The following is a 21,886-nucleotide window of genomic DNA, read 5'->3' as shown; positions in this document are numbered from 1 at the left end:
AAATGAAGATTTTTAATTCTAGTAAGATTGATTTGATGAAAAAGCTAGTCAAGAAGAAATGACAGACCATGATGGCATATTCATTTCAATTATGCCAACAATTTCTACTGTACAATGAAAGCTGAACTGGATCAAGTGGATGCTGTGGTTCCACCTGAAAATTAGACCCTTATGAATAGCAGCTTCAGCCTGTCCAAATGTTAGAAGATAAAATGTTTTCCTGAATGTGCCATTGTGAAGCTGCATAGTAATTTTGATGCCTTAATGTTTAATTTAATGAAGGGCATCCCAATTAATAACTACCATATGTTTTTTCATTTTTCATATTTCATATCTTAAAGTGATACATTCAAAAAGGGATGTGATTTATCTCAGTGGAGATGAAGAATTCTTTACCTAGCTCTAAGCATGGATTTGCCAGAAAAATTATGTATATCAGACTTTGGGCTCTTTGCTATGGAATCTATTTTGTCTGAAGGAAAAAACTTTCTAAGACAGCACAAAGCTCTAATTACCAACCCGAGAGCTTCAAGGTTTTATCTTGATTTAAATGCTGTCTCAGTGATCCTGTGAAAGCAGCACTGTTCAATAGTGGAAAATGAAGAACTTAACCTGTTGGCTGGTTGTTCTTTCTGATTTATGTTTATTTGCTTAGCTTGGATGAATGTGTTATGCTTCTGCTTAAAAACTCACTTTATGAAAATGGCTTTTGTATTTTCTCCTGTGTGTTGCGATCACAACACAGGCTTAATATTCCTCTGTTGATTTTTGATGACCACCATTCTTCAAATTATTGGAAACATCACAATATGAGTACATTAGAAATAATACAATACTATTTAAAAAAAAACAACCCTCAAGTACTTTTACATGCTTTAAATGAAGGAAGTCCTAATTAGGCTGCAGTTAACAGAAATAAAACAGACAACATCTGCTGGGAAACAATGAGAGGGAATTTAGAAGTTATTTTATTTTTATTTTTTTAACCACAGTAAGACAAATTACCTTTTACTTGAGAGGAAAGAGAAAAAAATCAAGAAATAAACAAAGGAAGGGCACAGCTCAGAATAATGAAGTGGAATAAGGTTCAAAGACTTTCTTAAATGCCAAAGATAGTAGGAATAACAAGGCAGGAAGAGAGGAGCAAATAGCTTTTTTTTTTTTTCAAAACCATTTCTTTCTTAATTGAAATTATAATTTTTTTCTGAAGTGGAGAACCGAAAAAAAAAAAAAATCAATTGACTCACTTTTGGACAAAGCATCTAAAACTAGTCTGAGCATCCTTCACATAAAACAGTCACAATCCTGTGTCACTTTTGTTCCTGAGTTCAGTTCTCAGAACCACAGTGTGGCTTTCCAGCTCTGAGCCACTTCCCTACCCTGGCTGGACTCTTGGTAAGGTGCATGTCCAGGGACTCTCCCAGCAAGTATTTTATGATGAACCACTGGGTGATACTGAGTTTGCTCTGCCTGCATATTTATTCAACCAGTGAGCAGAGATGAGTTCATAACATATTAGTTAGGGCATTCATTTGTTAGAAAATCTGGATTCTATTTGTTGCTTCCATTAATATTTAACTACCTTACACAAAGCGTAACGGCAGTGAAACGGACTGGAGAATATTATGCACAAAGTAATGGGGGGAAGAAGGGGAAGGTGTTCAAATGATTGGTGATGGGTCAGTGTACTTCTGGAAGGTGATAAATTTGGGTTTTAATCTCTTAAAGGGGGAAGCTATGGCCAGATTTTTCTCTCTCTGGATGTTGCTGCATGGTGAATTGCAAATGGTTTTGTGATGACTCAAGATGTCCTTTGGTTTGCCAAAACCCAGTTCGAGCAACAATAATCCTGTGCTCCACTGTAAACTGTTCTTTTTTATTTTTCTCAGTTCCTGGCAGGCTGACAGAGACAGATCTTTCCCTTGCTTATCCTCTAGACTGCTTGTTAGTGTATCAAGTTCACTCTACCATCGAAGACATGGTGTCAGGCATCTCACTACTACTCCCCTATTTGTCATGGTCAATAGTTTCAATATCCACATCTTGAGAAATTGGTATTACAGGTGAAGCATTCTATCAACAAATTTGAATTGTATCAGTAAGCTTTCCTGAAACCAGTATTTCCTTTCCTTCTACTGAAGAACTCTGATGAAAACAGAATTAAACATTTTTTCCCAGTTACACTTTCCCACTGAATACATGTTGCCCTCACAGGTTTAAGTRAGTACCCTTCTTTTAATAAAATTTATTATCCTTTTTAGTTTTAAGTTGGACTTTGGCCCTTTTGGTTTTCCTCCCTGCATACCCCCATGATATCCTTGTGGTCTTCCTGTGTACCAAAACAAAGGTGAAACAGAAATCCTAGCAAAAATACTAAGCTCTGCCATTTCTATGGTCTGAGTGCTTGAAGTTGAGTGCAATCAAATCCCCAATATGGCTGCATAGCAGAAAGGTATCCAGATTCACTACACATTGAACAGCCTCTCAAAAAAGTAGCATGATACTATGCTAATTCTAACATATTTTAAACCCTCTGTGAATATTTTGACTTTTTTTTTTGTCTGCTAGAATCCAGACATACACAAATTCAGTTTCACAGAACACCTTCTTAAAAATATCAAAGCCATCAAAACAAAAGTGTGTGTGCATATACTTGAATTCCTTTCACCCTTTAATTGCAAAAAGTGTACGGGTACCAGCCACCACAACGTACAAGGCAATGTTAAATTTAATAATTTAACAGTCTTTTGAGTTAAATTTAGTTTTTTATGCTTTCTCTGTTGCTTGTAACTATTCCATAAAGCATCATTAAAGGTACCATTTCTTCCCACAAAAGGAATTTTAGAACATTTWATTCCTTAAATTTAAATTAAGTTTATTCCAATGCAAAAACCTGCAGTCACTGGAATTATTTTTTATAGAGCCAAATTTGAAGTAAAACACATTGCTCATTAGGTCAGTTTGATATGAATGCACAAATCCAATAAAATTAATTTTTGTATCTTTGAGACATAATTGAGTGCTTGCTGCATGTGCTCACATATTTCTCTCCCTCTTTTACTTAGTTCCGGGAAGGGAAGTTCCAGGAAGTTCTGGAAAGGAAAGGAAAGGAAAGGAAAGGAAAGGAAAGGAAAGGAAAGGAAAGGAAAGGAAAGGAAAGGAAAGGAAAGGAAAGGAAAGGAAAGGAAANAAGGAAAGGAAAGGAAAGGAAAGGAAAGGAAAGGAAAGGAAAGGAAAGGAAAGGAAAGGAAAGGAAAGGAAAGGAAAGGAAAGGAAAGGAAAGGACTCCTTACTAGATAGACAGAGTGGATGCTCTGGCTTTAATCCACTTCATAGAAATAATTTAAACAGTGCTGTGGATATTTGGAAATGTAAAATGATAAGGTTTAATCTGTCACCAGTCCAAATCATTGACAAAATTCCTATGATGATGTACTGGTAGCTAATTAATGTGCAAAAGAAATATTATTGAATGCTACATAAGCACTAAATACAACCCTTCTTATTGCTCAGAAACACATGGGAAGATATGCTGTCTGTATCTTATAGGGAACTTGGACAGTGGGGATCCAAACCACTCAGAAGTTTAATGATCAACAGAAGCTTGCTCTAAGAAAACACGTGAAGGGGACGTTAAGCAAGCCAACGGAACCTTGCCTTTCATATATGAAATAATACATGCAGGACTTAGACCTTCAGACTGGAAAGAAGAATCAGAGTCACAAAACACAAACAGCAGTAAATAAATTAGTAAAGTATTAGTATATGTTAGCTTTTAAAGTGTGTCTTTCCTAATGACTTTGGAAACAATTGTTAAATACAAGCCATGTAAAACCAAACAAAAGAAACTTTATTTTGACAAATATCCACAATCATCACAGCACAATGTTAATATTAAAAAATTAAGTACATAAATGCAAACTTAAATAACTAAAACAAGCATTTCTAAGCTCTTAACAAACAGAACAGCCTAGCTTTTAGGTCTTAAAACCAAAATAATTTTATGTTCGTTTGAGACCCGTTAGAAAAGGAATCAAACTACATGCTGCCTCTTCCCTTTCTTAAGCTATKCAAGGGCATCAGTGTGTCTGTGAAAATGTTTAATCTTTTACTTCTGCTGATAAACCCTTGCACTTCAACAGCAGTTTCCCTAGGTTAATTTGGACCCAATACAATGCCAATTTCAGCCTACAGAGATAAATTCACTGGTGTCAGCATGCAGTGTATTAGGCTGTATGACAAATGCTGACTTAGAGGAACATGGAGACTTTTAGTAAAGAACCCCTCAGCCGTGTGGCATGGGCATGTAGTAAGTCAGATCCTCAAAACCCATATGTGTTGTCAATAGGAGGAATTGGACTTTTTATCTCAAAAGCTAAGAGAGAACTTAAAAATACTCAGAACATCCACACCTATTGGCAATCAGTACTATAGCCAGTGCTGTCTTAACTGTCTTACCTTTTCATTGTTAAAACACACAGGAAGATCCTGGAATTAAATTACTATAATTTGGTAATCTGCACAGATAAAAAAACCCTTCTGATAATCCAAGTGTAAGGTAGCATACGTATTATTTTTCACAGACAGTATGAAAGTAGAAGGAGAGAACAATCTCTCCAGACAAAAATGAGAGAATGTAAGTACCCATAAATTTTTGGAGGAAAGTTGTCATCTGACTTCATTCTCCATGTACAGTTTCCCCTTCATCTGTGCTTTTTTTGCCCAGTCACTGCAACATTGAGTAGATCTACAGGAAATGGTGAGGAATTCTGCCTCACAACTGGGCAGCATTACCCCCAACTGGCTTAGAATCTATAGAATTCTATTTTTATACCAATAAATTGAAATACAGTCATAGTATAGAAAAGCAATGAGCAAAGAAAGCACTTGCTTAAGCTTGGAAATACGAGTGTTAATTTTATGTCTCCTCAAATACAGGTTGATCACATGTGAAAGGACTTGGAACACAGAGTGGGTGCGTGACAATTCTTGTTAATAAAGTAGATGCAGCCTAGTTTTAGATATCTTTACATTTGTGCTCCTGTGCAGTTGAATGGAGAAATTTATGTCAGGCTCAAGATTTTAAATACAAGACAGATAAGTTAGGAAACGGATTGATTTTGTTTTTCTATTGAATTGTGTTTAAAAAAGCAAATGAAATTTGTGGTTATTTCACATTCCTTCTGTTGCCACGATGAAAACCAGGTCAAAATAGTTCTAAGCAGGGAAGGGCCACAGGAAAGAAGAAAAAGTAAGACTGATCAGCTTGATTCATTTGCTTTAGAAGAAAATCCAGCAGGAAGTCTTTAGGCATAAAATTTTCTCACCTGCCAAGGATGACATATTAATGATCACTCCTCCATCACCTCCATTTCCTTTTTTCATGTATTCTAGGGCAAGGTAGGTTCCTCTAATCACAGATGTCTGGTATAGAGAGGAGATGCTCAAGATGCTGAAGATCATTTGAAGCTTTACAAAATATTTTACTGATTTTTTGACATTATTAAAAATATCTATTGTGTTTCTACAAACTGAAATTTGCTTTTTATTGTGGTGCTTAGAATCTGTGATGCTCTACCAGTGATCTTATTCATATTTTGAAGATCATAAACACAGAGATGCTTCACAGTATTGCAACTAAATAACTTCAGAAGCGCAATTGCAACACATAGAAGTAATAGCAGTTTACTTATTTCTCTTAGTAAGATATAAATAATCAAACTAAAATATTGAAATACAAAATAAGAGCTGTAAAGGAAATTAAATGAAGAGTAAGTAAACCATTTATAGGTGAAACACATGCATTATCTAAAAATATAAGTGGCTGATGAACCAATCTTAATCCCATCATGTTTTTGAGACATGCTGTTCTATATTATAAAAAATGTACTGACCATGTCTGGAGATATCATTAACACTTAAAACTGCATTTGGATCAAATTATAAGAAATTCACAATTTTTAGGATTAAGTACCATGATATATTTCTAGTCTCAGGATATTAAAAATTTGTATTATTTTCTGACTAAAGTTACAGGAGTTTTACCACTCCTCTTAAGCAAAAGTTAGCCCATTAAGGCAAATAAAGACAAGATAAAAAAAATTCTAAAAGGTGTGAAGTGTTTTCATCACAATATTAGCTGCAGTTTTTATTTTTCGTTTTTTTTAAGGAAAGAGCTTTGAGGAAAAAGAAAATCTGAGACCCATATTATCTTGATTCCTTAAAAATCTATTTTTGAACCCTATTGCAGTCAGAAATTCTTCTGAGATTCCTCTCACTGAACTTCAGACTTTTAAACTGAGATGTCCAAAGATACACCAAGCCTCCTGGTTTACCAGCCTCCTGGGTGAACCATGAGAGAGAGTTTCTCCCAGAAAGTCACTTTACCTGAGAGTGAAACAAAGAGCAAGAGAAAGGCAGCAGACAAGGCTCTTGGTGGAAGATAACTTCAGAGAAATGTTACAATATCACTGCAGTAGTGATGAGTTTCATTTTTTTTTTTACCAATTATTTTAGATCTCCCTGTAATAATTTCACATTTCCATTACAATTTCTACTTTAAATGGTCAAATGTATTGAGACATACTTTTATAGGAATATTATTTCAGCTTTTAAATGAGAACTCCATTTGTATTTTATGACTGTTTTGTGCTATTTATTGGCCAAAAAAATGAAGATGTCCAAAATATGAAGTGCACATGACTATTTCACTATTTTTGACCAGAGAAGAGCTGCAGAATTGTGACTAATTGAGACAGAAATTTCCCATATATAAAAAACACAGCAAAAAATCTATATGTGCCTAAAACCTATTGGATAGTAACTAGAGGAACTAGAGAAAAAAAAAAAAAAAAACTTTTAAAATAGAATATTAAATATTTTCTGCCACTATCTAAATTCCCAGAGGAAAACTGGAATAATTTTGAGATGGGTATTACATTTCATTTTTATTAGCTGATATTTTTAGACACACATGTTATAAAATATAAAGTAATACTTCTAATTCAATTCCAGTCACCCTTCATGCTCGTTAGTTTTAATAGGAATCAGATTTGGAAGAGTGCATGTCCTGATTTATTAATATCACTTGTTCTTTTTTCAAGTAATATGAGGCTGCCCGTTGACAGAGATAAATCAACCTATTTACCAAGTTTGTTTTGGAATCTTGATAACAAATCAGCTTTTCTCATTTTCTCATTTTCAGCACTTAATGAGTTATTTTCACTAATAATGTATTTTCAGAATACCTATTTCCTGGAATTGTGTAAAATGCCACAAAATATGAACATTTCAAAATTCTGAAATAATAGTTTAAATTTTTCTTAAAGAAAAATTCCCACAGATTTTTTCTTTTTGATATCTTTCCTGGAACTTTTTCTTTAAGCTAACAAGTTTTTAAAAAATATTTTGATTACTTTAAAAAGGATGTTGTTGATTAAATGCTTTAACACAAACTTTTCAAAGGATTCTCTTCAGTGTCTTGACACATACCAAACTAAATATGATTTCTCTTGCATGTCCTGGAAAGCAGCAGAGCCCTTATAAAAGTTAATCTAGTACTGTTTAATGTTGATTGTCACATGTAAGTTTGATTCATTAAAATCAAGATTTTTAAGGCCCAGTAGTGTTGCTATAAGATTTACYTATTTTGAACATAAACTTACTGGCACCTCAACTGAAATTAGATTTAGAGTGGAGTGTGTTTTTTTAAGATATATATTTGTATGATAGGCTGTACAGAAGATATTTTAGTAAGAAARGGGTTAATTCTGTCCTTGGAGAGCAGGTGCAGGTCCTGTCATGCCCTGGAGCAGTGGCTCAGCCTGCTAAGCAGAAAAAGAGAATTCCACTTAGGATGATTAGAGAAAATGAATCAGTTGAAGCAGGAAGTAGCTTGGGGCTCCTTGAAGGCTTTTCTATTCCTTCTAATGCACAGAGATAATAGAGCTAGGTGAATCCTTGGCCAAACCACAATTATTAACCAAGAAAAAAGTGGGCAGCTTGGCTGTCCTATGGAAATTAGTGTATTGTTCTTTTTCTCTTTATGGAATCCATTAACTCAGTATTTCTTCATGTGGCTGGAGAAATTCTCCTTTACATAAAGGTATTGTGAGAGGTGGTCTTCAAAATAAATGCAGACTTCCATTTGGATATTTCCCCTTACACCTGCTATAGCCCCTTACACCTGTGCTATAGCACATTCCTTACAGGTAATCCTTACCTGTAATCCTGCCAAAAACCTCATATAAGTGCGGCTGATCTTGAGTGAAATGGCTATTTATGATATTTAGGCTGATAAAATAAAGAATTATTTTGCGGGTAAACTCTGAGCCACATAGCCAGAGTGAAAGGAACCTATCTGTCTGCACAGTCAGGAGGTGGCATTTTTCGTCTGAAGTATTGTGTGATGGATTTCCCACCTTTTGCAAGAATCCACCTCTCTCCAATCCTCTCAAAAATAATGTGTTTTCTGCACCCAGTTTTTTGGTTTTGGGTTATGATGAAAAATCTCTGTAATCTCCTTTCAATTAAATGAAAGAAACTGTAGGTCTTTTCAGATTGTGCAGTCCCTCAATTGTACTTTTAAGACTAATAGTTTAATCTCATGATCTTAACCAACAATAACTCATAGATTATTTATGAAATAAAAATTATGAAAAGAAAGGGAAAATTAAATTTGAAATTACCTAATTAAAAAAATGTCTAAGTTTAAGATGAAAATATGCTGGGAGACTTTGTACAAGGAAGCATTTTACAGCTGTATTTTTTACAGTTCCTTTGTTTACAACTCCATTTTAGCTGAATGGATGTTGCTTGTAAACGTGTAAAGACGTAACTAAATGTAAGTAAATAAAAAATTGGGACAGCTTTCTCTTACCTGTTGGGTTTTATTTTTTTTTTTTTTTTTTTTTTTTTTTTTTTTTTTTTTTTGTCCTTGTTATGGAAAACTAGTTCAATAAAGTAAAAAAATAATCAAAATCGCTCTCCTAGCTGTTGAAAAACATTTGGTCTTGGGCCATCAAGGTGCACTGGAGGTCTGAGTGTGCTCTCAAGAGAGGCAATTTCACTCTTCAATTGCCAGTACAAAATTTAGGATTCTTTCAAATAAAGTTATGGTGGTGAGTGTGGGAATATCTCTTAGCATTAGTTTACATAAATTATAGATTTAAATTAGAGGAGATCAGACATGCTGAAGTATCATACAGTAATAAACCCAAAATTATATCTGACAGTATGGTAAAGATTGCAGAATAATTGTGTAAATACTAAAAACTTTTGCAGTTGCTTTTGAGAACAGCATATCAGTAATCAGTAACTTCTTTAATTATTTCTGAAGTGGCAATTTAGTTTCCAGTGTCAAAATCAGAAATAAAACTTACAAAATCTTTGATTCTTCACCTTTTTATGTGTTCTTTGGCTGTATAGCTTTAATTCTATTATTCTAAAAGAAATCATATCTTGAAATTCTAATTATACTCGGAGTCTTCAGTAGAGCACTAATTATTTTTTTCTGACTTTGGGAACCAACGTCAGCCAATGTGTAATATGTTCTTGTATTCCAACATTATTCCTATCAGTTTTTATACTTTGTGTTTCATTCTAGATATAGCTATTAAAAAATAAGTTATTCTTTCGTGATGGTGGCCTGGACACTATTAATCATCATCCCTTTCAAGTGGAAGTTGCTTTGAAAGTAACTTAATATAGAGCACTTTTTCCTAATGTTTCAGGGTAGGTGTTCCAACTGACATAGTTTCTAACACTCATTTAATAAGGTTTCCCTTGCTACCGCTTTTCCTGCTGAGAAAATACGTCAGCATTTTGAAGATGAGCATTGTATTGCTACCAAGGTGACAGGGTAACATGAATTCCTTTGAGAAAACAAAATGGTAATCTGTCCTAACATTTTATGTAGGTTCCTCAGCTAACATAGTTCAGTGCTAGGGTTACTGAATAAAAATGAAAGAGCCACGGACTTGTGGTTTCATAAAGCAGGTTAGCACAGAGCTGGAATTTGACCCAAGATCATTTGCCTTTCATCCAGTGATGTTGTAAAATGATAGCTATCTCTAAGGAAACATTTAAAAGTACTTTGTGAACCATGTAAGACAAACTTCAAAAGTCTGAAACGAGGTACTGCTGGTGATACCCATAGAAAGTTTTAGCATTTTACTATTGGACAGGAAGGTGGGACTAATTTTTTTAAAGTGGATTTTCTAGGACATAGACAAGCTGGAGCAAGCCTGCAAGTCCCTTGGCATTCCTATGTACATGTTAGTTTGATTGCTAYATGGACTGATATTGCAGCCTCTTGAGTGTGAATTTCCAGCTCAAACCCTGGAAAACAAGAAGTCTAGAGAGGAAGAGGCAAAAAGGAGAAAGGAATATGTAGTAGGATTTGATAATTTGCTACAAGTCAAGAGCATTTTTACAAGGTGGGAATGAAATGCTATGTCTCAGATTTTTATTGTGCAGTTTTCTTTATTTCTCTCCTCCCCTTCCACACACCTTCACATTACTGAAGGACACAGGAATAGTACTCCATTTTGAATAGCAGGGTCTATGTTCTTAGTTCAAAGAACTTTTCATTGTACTTCAACACTGGTTACTGTAAACATCCATTAAAACAGTAAGCTAAGATGCTCAKTGACTTATTGTGCAATAAAGGTAAGTCATGGTGTCCTTCCTAGTACAATATAAGCAAAAAAATCATTGTACCTGTAATATACCTGTAGGCTTCCTAAAGTACTTAGAGGACTGATCCCTGTGCTACTAATTTCCAGTTAAGTGCTGCTTCTCACTTTTTGGCCACATCTCTCCCTACAGCAGTTGGTCCCCTGACATCAAATTATGCTGAAGAATAGCCAAGTAAGTCATTGAGGTAGCCACTGGTTGTCAGTAAACCAGTCAACTATGCCATTTTATCTTCTATGGAAAGCATTGTTTGTTTTGATTTGTTTCTCTGTTGCTGGCACTAAGAAACGGTGCTTGCCTCTGACTGTATTGTGGGACCTAGTGGCTATTTCCAGCTGCTGAATCCAGCTTTGTGTCCGTGTTACACTACTTTGGGATGAAAGTTCAGTCCTTGTCATTTCTTCTGGTATGCTGGGAAAAGCCAGTGAGGGGTATAGACCAGAAGAAGGTTGCAGAGTACTCCCAGGGGATCCTGTTTATGGCTTGCACAGTGGAGAAGCCTTGTGATGAAGACTTTGTCACAAGAATATATTCAATTAATCACTTCTAATGTTTGCTTAGTTACCCTTCTGGTTTCTGCTGAGACATTAATTGGGCTTTTGAGGAATAGGTCCTTACTGGTAAGTCAACATTGATTTTGCAATGTTTGATAGTTGCTGGAACAGGTATTTCACTATGAGCTATATTGAAAGGAGTCACACATAAATATACAGTGGTGCTTCTCTGTAGTTGAAATCTAAGCATTTTGCAGGGAAAACCCATGATTTTGGTAGACTTCGTTGTAGTAAAGGACTTTTCTAAATTCATGGAAATGTGTTACTTCCGTCACTTACAGAAATAAATTGTGCCAATCATTAAAAATGTAAAAACTTGGAATTGTTGCATATTTCTACATTTTGCCTAGTAATGAAGAATAAGACTGTCATGCACCTGAAAAAATTTTATGTGTCTATTTGAATTCTACTTACCTCTAGGCAATACTTAAATAATTGCATCCCATATGACTGGGGCTTTTTGATGTGCCCAAGTTGTGGCCCGCAATTTACAGTTTTGCCAGAATATGCTAAAACATGCAAAATCATCACATAAGCAGGAGATAGTTGTGATTTTGCTTTCAATTTTTCTCATAATTTCATGTGGAAGGCTGGTTTGAATATATATACAAAACTATTTTTTTTCAGAATAAAACAATAAGGTATTCAAAATGCCATGAGGTGCTTCTAAACTTTTGATTCAGGTAATATTTAAAATGTAAGCATAGGTGATATCGGTACTGCTACATTTAACTGCACACTGCAACATACGTCAGTTTTCAGAAACCTCTGACATGATCATAAAAAGGGAACTGAGGATAATTTTGGGGGATTGTCTTTACTATAAGTTGTGCTAAGTGCATTTGTAAAGAGAAAAGTTACTGTAATTACAGTGGCCACTCTAATTACAGTGGTTCCAGAAAACACATGAACACAAGATAAAATTATTGAAGCTTCTTAAAACACCCAAATGYTTAAATAACATACATGTTCAAAACCCTCAACAATGATATGGGCCCTTTTCCTCCTTTAAGGATTTGAAGAAAAAAATAAGATTATAAATTTTCTGGATACCTCAGGCAAAAGTTCTTATGAAGTTGAAGGCAATAAACACTGTTCTTGTCATGCTGGAGGACTGTAGGTGGGACCCTCAATAAGAATGTCTGTGTCATACACCTTTGTGTGATTCTGTGCACGAATTTGTTTGTGTGTGACAGACTGCTGAAACTACACTGGTAATAGCTCTTCAAACTAGAATTCTTGTATGGTTGCCAAGTTCATTTTACATGCCATGACAAGAATGTACCCTTGTGTGAGTATCACTAGTTGAAGCTGCTGTTGATGAAATTCATATCAGCCAATTCTGCACCATGAGACTTGGAGTTTTGAGGTGAGGAATAGATGGCATTGCTGGAACACTTAACTAAAAAAGTAATAGAAATATTAATAAAGTAAGGAAAAGATGGATATTTAGCAAATGTAGCAAAATGGTGGAAAGTACTGCAATAGACATATCATTTTAGTAGCTGGTACTCCTTACACCCCCTCTCCATCTTTATCAAGTTGTCTTTTCTTGCTCTCAGGAAACTGTAATGGATACAAATAGGACTTGTGTTTTATTCCGTCTATTATCCTTCCAAAAGGCAGTCCCACTTTTTTAACCTTCTTGTTCATGCTTTCTCAAGCAGTACTATCAGTACTATCCTTACAGTCCTTTAAAAACATTCCTGAAGACCAACTGGTTCTATGAACTGTTTTAGCTGTAAAGAACACACCCCAGATGTGTTTGCTCTGATTTATCTTGCTTGGTACTGCTCTACTTTTGTACTTTGTACTTTAAACTGGGGCAGGGAACATTTGTTGTATCAATATATAAATGATATCACTAAGACAAGGACTGGCACACAGGGCTTTTTCCCCTTTTAAAATACAAATATGTAAATACCGTGTATTACACTATGCAGCTATAGGAATTATTTTTGTTCTTAGGAATAATACAAAGAAAACTTAAATTATTCTACATGAAGGAAATAGAGACATTTTAAAGACATGTATTTCATATATATTTAGCTCCTTTCTACAAGAAACAAAAAATATTTTATAGAACCAACCCATATAAGATATTACATGCATCAGCTGTTTTTCTTCCATTTTGATAATTTAAGAAGCAAATAGTACAAAGTGTTACAGTAACTAGAAATTCTTATGGAAATAAGCTTCTTAGCTGACTGTGTTAGACAGGGAAAGATTCAAATCTTTCAAATCCCTTGAGTGGAGATATTTGGATCTTAGAATGCCCTTGATTTAACCCACATGGCTCTATTTCTACTCTATTTGATTGTTTTAGATGTTCTTCTTGTCACCACTATGTGTTTATGAAATTTTAAAACTTTCAACTATGTATTAGGTCATTGGGAACTTGCCATTGGGTGAACTTAGCCATACATAATGTATAAACTGTTCCCCCAAAATTAAAAAAACATTCCCTTAAAAATAAAAAATCAGAGCCATAGCTTGACAGTTAAGCATGAAGGTTTCTAAGACTTGGATTTCAGGTGCTCTGCTGCTTGAGACCAATTATGGTCTGCTCCTTCTTAATTACTAGCAATAACAACAAAAAAAWTAGAATCATGGAAGTATTTTCATTGGAAAAGACCTTTAAAATATCAAACCCAACCATTAACTCAGCATTGCCAAGTCCACCACTAAACCGTGACCGCAAGCACCACATSTATAGACCTTTTTAAGTACCTCCAGGGATGGTCACTCCACTTTCCTGGGCAGCTTGTTCCAGTGCCTGAAAATCCTTTTTGGTGAAGAAATTTTTCATCAAATCCAATCTAACCCTCCCCCTGTCCATCTGACCATTTTCTCTTGTTCTATCACTTGTTACCTGGAAGAGGAGGCTGATCCCTACTTCATTACAACCTACTTTCAGGTAATATAGAAGGTGAWAAGGTTCCTCTGAGCCTCCTTTTCTCCAGGCTAAACATCTCCAGCTCCCTCAGCTGCTCCTCATAGACCCTTCGCTGGCCTTGTTGCTCTTTTCTGGGCACACTTCAGCACCTCAATGTCTTTCTTATAGTGAGGGGCCCAAACTGGACATGGGATTCAAGGTGCAACCTCAYCAATGCTGAGCACAGGGGGACAATCACTTCCCTGGTCCTGCTGGCCAACTGCTGATCCAAGCCAGGATGCCATTGGCCTTCCTGACCACCTGGGCACAGCTGGCTCATGTTCAGATGCTGTCAACCAGTACCCCCAGGTCCTTTTCTGATGGACATCTTTCCAGCTCCTCTGTCCCAAGCCTGCAGTGATGCATGGGGTTATTGCGACCAAAGTACAGGACTCAGCACTTCACCTTATTGCAGCTCAATTGTCCTCAGCCCCTAAGTCCAGCCTGTTCTGATCTGCAGATCCTCTACACAGTGTTCTGACCCTCCAGCAGATCAACATCCCCACCCAGCTTGGTGTTGTCTGCTATATGGTAGAAGGAGGATTTTAACATCTCCTGTTTGAAGCTCTTGGTATTGAAAAATTATTATACTCTGTGTTAGGATATTTACTTAGACAGTAAATGTCTTCAAGATTTGCTGATCAGAAATGCCTTCATTTTTTTCAAATAAATTTAAAGGTAAGTCACAGTCAAAYTAATTTCTCGTGTGGACTTTAGTATTTCCAGTGATGACTAATTATCTGTGCTTGAAAATTTGACAGGATGGCTGTCTACTGTAACTTATGTGCTGTGTTAAAACAAGGCAAAAAAATGAAGAGAAATAAGTCATCTAGAACACAGTGTTCTTTCAAATTCAAAGGATCTGTAATAAATAAACTAACTAATAAATACTGATGTTGCATGTCACTGAGGATGACAGACTACTGTTACTTCACGATATGAAGTTTCCTGACATTTACTTTATTGGAACATCTTAGAAATGAAATAAAGAGGAATACATGTACTTAAATCTTGAAGAATATGTAAATAATAGACAGATGTAAAAAAATCAAGAGAAAAGTGTTATTAAACTTAACCTTTTTTTCCCCAAATATCTATTTTCTCATTAATTTTTCTGTGACAACTGTCATATACAGCTTGTGGTACTTGTTCTGGAGTCATTTTGTTGGTTTGATTTTTCTGAGCCATTAGGATTTAAAAATGGATACCTTTGTCCATAAAATTTTTGACAAAAACACACCTAATTTTCTTATTCTTGGATAGATAATTTTAGGGACCCACCATGCACTCAGTTATGAGGTGATTATTTCAATATTTGTGCTTACCAATCTAATAACTAATGTTCTGTCACATGGCACAATCTGTACAAGCCACAGGCTGTTAACTGTATTCCAGCCTTAAAATATTGAAACATAAACAAGTGAAAGGGGATAGTGCTTACCAAGTTAGTTTGTATAGTGCTTTCCCAGTCCTTCTCATTGTTCACTCCGGCATTATTAACCACAATATCCAGCCTTCCAAAATGTTCAATTACTTTTTTGAAAGCACCTATAGTGTAAGATCCAAGAGTGAAATTTTTTAGAACTTTGGAAAGTAAGATATAAAATACAGTGCATACATAGAAATGAATCATTTATTAGTCTACCAAAATGTCTTCATTATTTTCTTAGCCATTAGTGAGCAACATACATTTAAATTCTTTATCTAACATACACAAACATTAGATATATTCAGGGAAACTGGAAGGATCAAGGTAGCATTGTTGCCTTTTCATTGTTTTATAATGTCTGATAACAGGAGCTAAAGAAAGCTTTTAGGCACTATACAGTTTGTATTAGGATGTTTGGTACCTCAATTATATAAACTAAGCCTTTATAGCTTGATTTGTGACAGTTTGATATAGTTAGTGAATTCAAGATTTGACACCATTTATTTTGAATGAAAAATARAAGTTTCATATGTTCAGAACAATTTGCTTCATTCAGTCCAAATTTAAACTAGTAACAAAACTTTTATTTAATTAATATCTGATATGAATATTCCAAGTACAAATGATTAATCATGTTTCTTGTTTAGATGTATCTATTTATGGATAAGTTGTGATATATTCTACTTGTCAGGTAATGTTAATAATGCATTTCTYAAATTCAAATCTTCTTTTCTGAGGATAAAAATAGTGACCTGTCTTCCAAAGAATTTCAAAATAAGAATTGGGAAACTTCCATAATGACATCGTGTTCTCCCAGGTGACAGTGTTAGAACCAAGATAAAAGATGCGTATGGAAAAAACATAATGATGTCATAATGAGGAACAAACTCATCAAGCCTGGCTCTGCTTTGACAAGATAGTTGGATGAGATGTCTTCCAGATATTCATTCCAGACAGAAATGTTCCAGAGCTGAGGACATCATTTGACATGTATATATAGCTTGCTTGTTTTCCCCTCCAAATATTGTTCCTTGTCACTAAACATTTAATATTATGTAAACCAAGACATCGCCCCTCCCCAATATTGTTTCAAAAAACATTGTTTGGTGTCTWACTCAAAATCAACAATATTTCAGGTATGCTGAAATTATGCTTGAGGACTTAATGAAATCACTTCACTGAAAGGTGATCCCAGAAGCATCTTCCTTCTCTGATCTTTAGTGCTTGGCTATTCGTGTCAATCATGTGCACAACATCAGCATTGAGACATCTACCTTTTTTCTGCTGAAGTTGCAGGGGTTTGCAAAGCTTTTCTTGCAACAGATTTTTCTTTGCCTCAGTGCTGCAGGCCCAGCATAGTCGACATCTTGTCATCAAAACAAGAACTAAGCAGCTGATGGGAGGTTTTATTTGTCCAGCTGCCTTTATTTTACAGGTTTTTCTAAAATTCTTATTCCATACTAGAATATTGTAATGTACTAAATCCTCTAGTTCTGTCTGTCTGCCTTWTTTTGCTTTTCTTGTATTTGCTACCAATTCCTTCTCTGGTTTCTCAATTCTTCATATCTTCTGAGTCACTTCATATCTTTCCAATTCTGCATCAGCAAGGGCAAATTAAAACCTTTGGCTTTATTAGAAACAGAAGTGAGTATTTCACTTATTTCCAATCAATAAAATAAATACAATTTGGGTCTTCACTTGGCTTCCAAATTTTGGAAACTGGCTGATTGCTTTTTAAGCCCACTCTAAATAACATCTTTTGTCAACCTCATTCTTAATAGAATCTTTCAAAACCACCATGGAAAATAGTAATTTTGCCAATTACTTTATCACATATACACAGTCTCGACTAATTATAGGTTTTTTTATTTTACACATTAAGAAAAGAGCCAAATGCTTTTGCTTATCTGTGTTTGGAATATTTCTGGTAAAAGTTTATCTGCCTACAGTAATATCATCTATTACCTATCTGCAAAAAGAAGAATCTCATTGTAAATTCTTAGTAAAATTGTCACCCACATGTCAGTATAAGCTGGTTTAGTCCTCTGTTTTCAAACACAGAATAATTCTCTCTCTACATTGCATGCYASTTAGTGCTTATGGAACCATAAAGATTAAAAGCAGATGATCATATGAAATATGGACTAGAGAAGGAAAAAATTAAAAGGAGGATCCATTTTAAAGGAGAGGTAAGAAAAACAATGTAAAGTAAGCACAAACACCAATTATATGTGAGCTTCCTAAATGTCCCTGGAAGGCAAAAGTAAATGTCTGGTGATTTTTCAAAAGTGGGATGAGATAGGAAATTTTTGGGGGGGATTATGTAAAAGAACTGCCAGAGAAAAATGTACAGGCAAGACTTGAAAGTCAATTAAGCAGATGATTTCTTACCCATAAACATAATGTACTTACAAATACTAGTTCTAGTACTGGGATTTTCTTCCTACTGTAAGGGCTAAAGTTAAAAAAAAGAGGAACTTCATTCACACACATGACCTTTAACATAAATTACAGGACTTGATTCATCCAATCTGACCTTTAAACTCTCTGTGGGAAATGGATATAAATTTGTTTAGTAGCTTCCAAGTAGAAAAAAGTGAAAACAAACAAGCAAAAAAAACAATACTTAAACCAATGCAGGATCCCCAAAGGATTGTGAGAACGAATTTCAAATTCATGGTAAGAAACCTGCAGCAGGATTAATGCAATGGCCAGGGAGGCAAAGTAGCAGCAACTGTCTGTTCTTGCTTTTTCTTTCTGCGAGAACCACTTGCAATTCTACTTTGATTGCTCTGTTCCTATTAACTTGGTTCCAAAAACTCCCTTTTGACCTCTGACACTCAGCCAAGCTCCCAGTTCACACCCTGTTGGTCCCACACTTRCCTGGCACTACAGAGAAGAGGAGTTGTGGGAGAGAAGGCACACTGGGGTAACAGCCATGCAGCAGCACATGTTATTCCTACCCTTAAGATGCTTTTTCTTACTCCTCCCACTTGGAAAAAAGTCAATGACCAACCTAGCTGATAAAAACTTTGCTGATTAGAGCAGATCCCAGATTTAAAGTCCAGCATCTCTCTTACAAACAAACTATTTTAGGTAAAAAAAGCTATAGAATTAGGAATAATCATGCTACCTTGGAACAGTGGATAATACTGCTGAATTCTGGAATAGCAGCAATGTTTTCTAAAAAAGGAATGGATATGCTCAGTAATCACTAGATATGATCAAGTGGTCAATGAACTGCAGTGAAAAAAACCAGAACTAAAGCTGTTCACATGTGGCCTGGCAGAAATGAATCTGGGGAAAGGGCACTGACAAAAGAGATGTCAAAATCTGAATCTGAGTCCCTACCTATGAACATATCATTTAATAATGAAACTTCCATGAAGTGATGTGCCTGTTATGAAATACTCTAAAGGTACATCAGTGTTATATGATAGCCTAAGAACTCAGTAGGGAGCACTGAAAACAAATGCAAGTCATTCACAAGAGAAGTTCCTTTCATTCCCTGCATCTGCAAAACATGTGTGAAGTGTTATCATCCTATACTTAACCCCATGATAAAGTGGCATGCCACTTTTTGCCAGTTCTGCTTTCAGCTGTGGCAGCACAATGAAAGTAAGCGTGCTGTATGGAAAGAGCGCTGCAACCCAGCACAGAATTTATTATTCCTGTGATGAGGGAATGCAGCTTGGAATCTATAGTGAAACCTCATAAAAAGCAAGTCTGAGCTTTAAAGTTTACACATAATTACTCATAAAATAGCAATTATCTTCTGCAGAGGCTTTCATGCAAAACTATCACACACAACCTTCATTGGAAATTACTTCTTTGGCTTTTCTTTCTGATGTGCCAAGGAACAAAGTGAAATTGCGGTAGTAATGCTGGTAGTCATATTTCACATCTGCAGCTTCAGGAACAAATCGTTTGTGAGTCCGTGCCAGAAGCGATCGGGAGCAGGCTGTTCTCCAGAACGCTGCGCTGAGCGCTCGCCAGTGCTGCAGCGCGGGCGCGCTCCGCTCGCTGCGCCTCACGCCGGAGCGCAGCGCTGAGTTTTCCCGCCTACCTTTCAGCTGCTCCTGATCCGTCACATCGCACTGGATGAACATCGTCCTCTGCGCTTCAAACTGCTCGTCCAGGGCCGCCTTGCTCTCCTCTCCGGCCTCGGAGTTGCGGTCCAGCAGGGCTACCTAATTGGGGAGAGATGAAAATGAGTGGCGGGCGGACGGGTGGATGGACAGACTGACAGGTCTCGAGCCGAGCCGAGCGCCGGGGGCTGCCGCCACCCCCATGCCCGCGGGTACCCGCTGGAGGCGGAGGGAAGGGGAAACGGGTTTCCCGGGGCTTACCTTGGCGCCCTTGCCCAGCAGCGCCTGGACGAAGGCCCGGCCGATGCCCTGCGCCCCGCCGGTGACCAGAGCCACCTTCCCATTGACGTGCATCGCCGCCGCGCTCCTGCCGCCCGCTCCGCGCCCGCCGAGCCCGAGCAACGCAGCGCGGTGTCACCTGCCCGGTTTCCTTTTTCCCTCCTTCGTGCCCTCCCTCCTGACCTCCCTCCTTCCCTCCTCCTCCTGCCGCCGCCGCGACTCATTCTCCCCCGCTCCCCACTCGTGTGACCGACCGAGAGCTGCCCGGAGCTGCCGGGGCGGGGGGAGCAGGGGCGGAGCAGGTCATTAAATCGTCCTCCCGAGTGTCTGCATGAACCCTGGAGATCAAGAGCCAGAGGGAAGACCAGCTTGATCTCCTCTTCCTACTCCCAGGCTCTCCGGAGAGGACAGGCTCGCGGTATCCCCCTAAAGAAAGGGTCCCAGGGCAGCCACAGCTCCGCTCGGTGGAGAGGGGGATTTGTGTAGTGTGTGTGTGCGTGTGTGTGCGTGTGTGTGCGTGTGTGCCTGTGTGTGCGTGTGTGTGTGTGTGTGTGTGTAAATCGCGTGAGAAGCTGCTGCAAGCTCTGATAAGGGCTGTTGGCAGCTCCTGGAGCTGTGTGAGTTTTGGTTGGCCAAAGCTGCATGAGGAGTAGGGTGAGGACAGCCTCGAAAAAAACAAAGAAAGGGCCCTCTTTTACAATTCAAAACAACCCACCAGCCTTCTCCCTCTAATTCTGGTAGCAAGCAGAATCTATTTGCATGAAAAAGCAACCATTTGATGGTACAGGTATCAGACATATCAGGCCAAGTGCTTTCCAGAATTTTTCAGGTCTACCTTTACCTTAAAACACCTTTAATTTCTTTTGCAGCTTATAAGCCAATTCTGCCTGCTACATTAATGTGAACTGTGTGCAACTAAAATTTCTGAACACCAATGTATCATACAGTAGAAATAAGAGCACCCTTAACAATCTAAAGCTGAAATAAATGTTCATTAGCTTGTTACAAGATTCACAAATGTTATCCCACAGAAAAAGCAATGTTACGGAGTGTTGGGTAGACAGGAAAAATCCATTGTTTCAGTCCTAAGCGCTATAAACATTGTAACCTGAAAGTGTGTGTGTGTGTGTGTGTATTTGTGTGTGTGTGTGTGTGTGTGTGTGTGTGTGTATTTAAACATACATGCTTGTCTTTTATATTCTGTTTCCTTTGACCTGGTGTATCCTTTTTACTTGTGCTTTCAAGGCTGTGAAGTACTTTGACTCAGCATTTCTGTCATTAACGTCTTGTAATTTCTCCTTGCTTCTCAGCAACAGTGTGCCTATTTTGTCCTCTCTATTATCCGTCCTTTGTTTTCTAGTAGTGTGCCTTTATCTATGGAATTMCTTTCTTTTGTATTACCTAGAAGAAAGAAATTACATTGTTCCTAACACCCAGCAAACTGTTACAGAACCATTAAGGTAACTATGTTACCTAATTGAGTTAATTGAGTAACACGAAATCTTGTTATTATAACCTTTGTCCTTAAAAATGTGAACTAATACAATCCAGCTGCTAAATTGGGTCACAGCCATTAAGTTTTCCTAAAGAATATGATTCATCATACTTCATAGGAGCAGTCAAAGATGGCCTCAGGGAATAGTGATTTGTTAGAATGTGATACCTGTGTTTCTGGGAGGACTCCAGTTTGCTTTGGAGCTGTGAAATTATGCCACCAAAAATGCCATGTCTAATGAGCTCTGTCACAACCAGCTGAGCCAGCTTCCCTAATTTGTTGTGACTCAAGTAAGGTGCCAGGTTAAAGTCACATCATGAGAATAGTATTACCACATCAATAGCATTGAAATGGAGTCTTTCACCCTCAATTTAACCCTGATAGCCCCTTGCTCCCCCTCCCCGTGGCAAT

At 37.0% G+C, this 21,886-nt stretch overlaps 1 protein-coding gene across 2 annotated transcripts in view; it reads right to left on the bottom strand.

The window, feature by feature from the left end:
• Positions 1-20,177, bottom strand: part of HPGD (15-hydroxyprostaglandin dehydrogenase) — a 29,973-nt gene extending 9,796 nt beyond the window's left edge. The window contains exons 1-4 of one of the 2 annotated variants that reach the window (XM_057376274.1): positions 19,963-20,177; positions 19,680-19,803; positions 15,626-15,732; positions 5,328-5,469 (exon numbers count right to left, since the gene is read on the bottom strand). In XM_057376274.1, coding sequence (XP_057232257.1) covers positions 5,328-5,469; positions 15,626-15,732; positions 19,680-19,803; positions 19,963-20,055 — 466 coding nt within the window. In that variant the 5' untranslated portion in view covers positions 20,056-20,177. The remainder of the gene's footprint in view (positions 1-5,327; positions 5,470-15,625; positions 15,733-19,679; positions 19,804-19,962) is intronic. The other variant, XM_057376275.1, reaches the window with a different exon arrangement.
• Positions 20,178-21,886: the final 1,709 nt, after the last annotated feature.

Source organism: Malurus melanocephalus, unplaced genomic scaffold (genome assembly GCF_030028575.1).
Source record: "Malurus melanocephalus ecotype Western Australia unplaced genomic scaffold, MMel_1.1 scaffold_276, whole genome shotgun sequence".
In the NCBI taxonomy this organism is placed as follows: domain Eukaryota; kingdom Metazoa; phylum Chordata; class Aves; order Passeriformes; family Maluridae; genus Malurus; species Malurus melanocephalus.
This window is presented reverse-complemented; position numbering and strand designations above follow the sequence as displayed.